At 30.8% G+C, this 5,759-nt stretch overlaps 2 protein-coding genes across 3 annotated transcripts in view; both read left to right on the top strand.

Annotated features, from left to right (window-relative positions):
• Positions 1 to 5,759, top strand: part of LOC101492971 (uncharacterized) — a 61,217-nt gene that overhangs the window by 16,283 nt on the left and 39,175 nt on the right. The window lies entirely within an intron of this gene.
• LOC101495650 (aldo-keto reductase family 4 member C8-like) overlaps positions 3,818 to 5,759 on the top strand; it is an 8,864-nt gene continuing 6,922 nt past the window's right edge. Inside the window, exons 1-2 of the mRNA XM_004515983.1 lie at positions 3,818 to 3,940; positions 4,101 to 4,151. Coding sequence (XP_004516040.1) covers positions 3,818 to 3,940; positions 4,101 to 4,151 — 174 coding nt within the window. The remainder of the gene's footprint in view (positions 3,941 to 4,100; positions 4,152 to 5,759) is intronic.

Below are 5,759 nucleotides of genomic sequence, written 5' to 3'. Positions count from 1 at the left end.
GATAACGAGCGTCCAGTTCCTTCATAACTTGGCAAGAGCAAAATGAACAAATTGATACATTAAACTTGACCTAAAAGGAACAAAAGGGGTAATCAAAAGAATTGATAATTTATCACTAAAAATTGATATATAGAAGGTTTCGCCAAAGGCAAACACTATCCATACCCATTAACAGTAGAAGACAGGAAGACCAAATATTGGCCAAGCAAATACTTCACCATAGGTAGTGGAATAGCAGCTGCTTCATCAATAACTAATAATTCAACTTGCGAAAGCTTTTCATTTTCATGTGGCAGTATATACTGAAATAAATTAGGATGAAAAGCTAGGCCATAATTAATTTACGATTGATCGAACCTCATTGCAGGAAGTTTGCCATCAACTGAAGTTGAAAAACAAAACTGCATGAATTTGATGTCACAATAACTTATCAATCAAGCATTCACTACAACAGATTCTAGAATGCCTCAAAATAAAATAAAATAAAAATTCAAATGTAGAGAGAGGGTGAAAGAAGAATTTAACCTGAATATGTTCTTTCTGACTCGGTAAAACAGAATAAACAGATGCTACATGACCTTATTTCCATTCAAATCCCATACCTATATGTATCACTCGTCAAATATTAATAATTAAAGATATACATTCATATAGCTATAATCTACAATAGATTGGAAAAAAAAATATGTTACCTTTATTAACTTATCATCTCCACAAGTTACAAAGCATAGCTTATTGTTTGGATATGAAAATCCCAAGTCATTAACACCACCATCATGAACATCAATCTGTAATGAAACAAAAACATTTAGTAAGGAATTTAAAAAGTATATATATTGTATTAGATTCATATCACAAAATGAAGACCTAGAGTCTTCTAGCAAGTTGAAGGTATAAAGAAATCTTTGCTAGTTCAGTCATAGATTTAGCAAAAAGGGCAAAAGAGAGTCAAGAAAAGGGCAAAAATCAATGCCAAAAAAAGCTACTATTTGTTTCAAGAAATGTTGCATTCAGAGTGTAAGAGGAATTATTAGAAACAAAAGCATTGAAATGGGAATGATTGAACTGGCCTTAGATGGATTGAATGGCAAAAATTAATATCTTGTAAGAGGAATTAAAAATCAAACAAAGAAAAAGTCATCCCTAATTAAGAATCAAAACAATAATAAGCACTTTATAAGATAAGAGGTGATACCTAGGGTCCTAATCTAAAGATCAAAATCAAGTATCTATGTAAATATATAAGAAAAGTTCAAGAAAAAAGCCATCATCTCTATGCAATACGCTTAGGTGATTTTTTCATTTGTGGACTGTACAAAGCTAAGACTGAAATCAATGTAAATGAATGTTCATTGCTCATGAAGATTGTCATTACTATTTAACATGTTCTTTGCTTTTCAATTACCACAATCGAGATGTAGAAAATTGCTACTAGAGGTTGCAACTTACTTATTCAACATGAATTGAAGACTAGTTCTGCCACTTACTGAATATAGCTGAGCATACCTATTACACTCTTGACCTTTTTAGTGATGTACATTATTGGCACACCAGGAATCTGAAATACAGAAACCAAGTTAATGGGTCATGCATCCAGGTCCAAAACATCAAAACATTGATAATCAGAGAAATGATAAATGATTTTACCTTCCGAATTCTCCTCTTCAAGTCACGATCACATGTTGCGACAATGAAACACTTATGTTGTTCAAAGAAAATGGTTTGTTTAAATAATTTGAAGCAAAATAAAGACATAAGAAGTAGGTGTGTGTTGCTGTTACCGTTACTTTTATTTGCAAATAATACTTGATTGTATTCATTAGCTTAGTTAAGAATTCACAATCAAAAAAGCTTTGTTTCAATGTTCACTTTTCAAAAGTATATTAAGATAGGAGAGAGGAAAAGTAATTCTAACTCTCAAAGGTGCAAGTGTAATAATATTCCACTAATTTAACTTCCATCTTAAAAGGTAAATAGAAACTAGTTTACTGAACCAGATGACCCTGTACTGCTAAGATATCATAGTTTTTCGTCAAGTCTGAAAGGCTTTAAATCACTCTAAAAAATCAAATTAAAATACAAGATATTGTCCGATATTTAACAAATACTTCAAATAAATCACACCTGAGTCCGATATTTAACAAATACTCTCATGTCGACCTTCTTGTGTTTCTTACAGTACCTAAATCATGCATCAAACCAACTAACAAAAGGACTAATATCACAATAAAACAGAAAAACAAATTAAACACATATACAAAGGATAATGAACACACTGTTTGAGGCTCCCTGAGGTGAATAACTATCTTGTTAACATTCTTGTGTTTGTCATCAATCCAGGAATTGTAGAACCTTACAATGTTATTGTGCTTCAACGACCTCAATAGATGCACTTCTGAATACAGCCTCACTAGTTTGCCCAGTGATTGTAATACCTCATCAATCCGAACTTGGCTCCACCCAACTTCGAGTCCGTTTCCTTCATCAAATGCCTTAAAACTAATTAACCACAAATTAAGGAAAATATATACAAAAGGGGTAAAAATGAACCCTAATCCAAAAATCAGGATAATGTGTCGTGTGAATGAATCGCAAAAACAGAACAAATCGCAAACCCACAACCTCATTCAGCAAATCACGAAAAAATGACACTTAACAAGCAAGATTACCAAAATAAAATTGATATCGCAAACTGAAATGATTTGGAAAGAGAATAGAACTTACTTGCTACTGCAAATCGTAAAGTGTTCGAAATTGAATTTAGGGGTTTTCATGGTACACCTTGAGATATTTAGTGTAGTTGAATTTAGGGGTTTTCGAAATTGAATTTAGGGGTTTTCATGGTACACCTTGAGATATTTAGTGTAGTTGAATTTAGGGGTTTTCGAAATTGAATTTAGGGGTTTTCATGGTTCGAAATTGAATCGCAAAGTGAAACGAGTGTTTAGTGTAGTTGCATCGCAGAGTGTTTAGTGTAGTTGCATCGCAAAGTGAAACGAAATTGAATCGCAAACTGAACGATCCATGAAAACCATGAAAACCCTGAGATATTTTTTTTGAGATTGAGCTCCAGCAAAAAGATTTCTCTTGCAGTTGTTGCTCCAGCTTATCATTTTATCATTCTATCACCCTGAGATATTTCTCAAGTGTTTGTACAAGACCAAAGGGGCAAAAACTTATTTTTGTGTAATTAATTTTTTTACATAATAAATATGTTTAGAAACAGTGACACTTTAACTGTAGCTAAAAGTAGCTTTAGTGACAGATAAAAAAATATCACAAAATTTGAGTGTCACAGTGGATACTTTTTTTTGTAGTGATATTAAATATATATATATATATATATATATATATATATAATTTAAAAATCACAATAATATTACTAGCACAATAATATTACTAGCGAGATGAGTTCGAAACGGATTTGAATAGCAACATGAGAGTGCATAATTTGTTGAATCATATTTGTTTTAATCTAAATTTGTTGGATATGCTTGCTATAAGTAGTAGTTTTTCCCTTAAAAAAAATCACCATATTACATGATGTTTATATTTGTCTACTTTCTGATAATAACTTATCCATATTCATAATACTATAGTTTATATTTATAAAAAAGGTTGATGTTTTTTTGTCATGAAAAAATTGATATTTAGAGAAAAAATATGCATTATAAAGAATCTGTCTTAAATAAAATTCTAATTTTTATAAAATTTTAAAGTTATTTATTTTTCAGTTTTATAAAAAATCAATTTTATAGCCAATCTAATCCAACAAATAGATAACATCGGTTTGTTTGTTATTATTTGTTTAAAGAAAATGACAAAGACATTAGAATTCTTTGAGTTGAATACAGGGGCCAGGATCCCTTCACTTGGGTTTGGCACCTTTATTACTGATCCTCGTGTGAATATTGCAAAAACTCTCACCACTGCGATTCAGGCACATATAACACAAATTCAAGCTATTTTTTTTTTAAAATCTTTTTATTTTGGAGTTTAATAGATTTCCAACTCACTTTTAGGTGATTTTTATTTTTATGATTATTTTACAAATTCACTAAGCATTTAGAACTTGTTCGAATTCTGTTTTCAAAATTCAGGTTGGATACAGGCATTTTGATTGTGCACACAGGTTTAGCAATCAAGCAGAGGTAATTATAATATTATTTCTTATAACGTTCTATTCATTTTGCGATTTTGTTATTGAGTACACTACAAAAAAATTGACCTATCATGACACACAAAATGTTTCACTACAAGTTAAAAACTGTAGGTAAAAGTCAACAACACTTTGAGTGACACTCAAATCTAGTGTCAACTTTAAGGGGCATCCTGCTACACTTTGAAGACTGTCACTACATGTTCTGAGGAGGGTCACTACATGTTTTTTATTTCTACCTACAATAGTGACTGTCACTAAAAACTAGATAAATATAAATAAAAAACTAGTCTATTTCTACAGTACTATCTGTCACTAAAACTTAGAAAAATATAAATAAAATATTAATCTATTCCTACGGTATGTCTGTCACTAAAACTTATTATTATTTAGTAAATTAAATTTATTTTATCTCCCTGCTAATTGCAATTCTAAACTATTATTACCAGTAAATTAAATTTAAATTTTTAATTTATTTTTATTAACTAATGTCATTAAAACATACAATAAAATATAATTTAATTTTACTAATTCTATTAAAACATACAATAAATAATTATTTTGCTCTAAAAGATTCAATAAAGTTTCAAAGGAAACTAGAATGAGTTCCTTATTAAAGGAAACCAAATGTAAGTTATAAGAAATAGGTACAAAATTAAGGTATTCAAAGAAAACAAAAATATAATTATTATATGCTAAGAAAAAATATCCATAGCCACTCCAACAAGAACTAAAATTATATTTAATAAAGATGAATGAATATATATTGTTTGCTTTTGATAACAAGTGCAGAGTCTTGAACAAGTGCAGATACATCCTTTAGCAAATGCCAAATCTGCTTTAAAAGACCCACGAAGAAGTAATTTTGCTTTTGCAGCTGTTGCCATTGCCACCTGCAACCAAAGTAAAAGGAGATGTTGCTTGTTGGGTTACATGAGAAACTTAAACAGTTAACTCAAATAAACAATCATCATAAACACAATTTTCTATTCACTATTACATCAGAAGCAACGGTTTAAACTAAGAGTCCTGCATCAAAATCAAGAAGAGTTTAATATCTGTACACTGATATCCTATACAAGTTTTACATTTACATCTATTTATACTATGGTAAGATAATATAAAATATGATTAGAAATCTATTATATAAGCTATAGGTTTCTGCATTGAGTGAAGACTATTGACAATTCAAAAATTATTATTAGATGTTCTATCATCTAAGCCTTCACTACAAGAACTAGCGAGGCCTCAACCGTAACACATGATTACAAAGTTGGCACCTTACGTCGCGTGATGCCTTGAGTTGTGTTTCGTGGCGAGAAGGAGACTTTGTCAGATCGGATTGCGGCCCTGGATTCCTCACATCTGAAGCTTGGTTTATGTCCTCCGGTTCATTTCCTTTTCGCCTTATTTGAGATCTCAGATTTGTTGTCTTACTCTCCACTATTGTTTTGCTGTCCTGAAGAAATGAAAGAACTAACAGGAATTAAAGAAAGCAAAGAAATGAAACACAAACATACATGGACACCGAACATGACACACAGACAGTACCCATGGTTCATAGAGACAGAGTTACCTCAAAAGCCTTCTCAAATGTGTC

The sequence above is a fragment of the Cicer arietinum genome, chromosome 6, assembly GCF_000331145.2.
Source record: "Cicer arietinum cultivar CDC Frontier isolate Library 1 chromosome 6, Cicar.CDCFrontier_v2.0, whole genome shotgun sequence".
NCBI classification, from domain to species: Eukaryota; Viridiplantae; Streptophyta; class Magnoliopsida; order Fabales; family Fabaceae; genus Cicer; species Cicer arietinum.
Note: the sequence above shows the minus strand (reverse complement) of the source record. Positions and strands in the feature narration are given on the sequence as shown.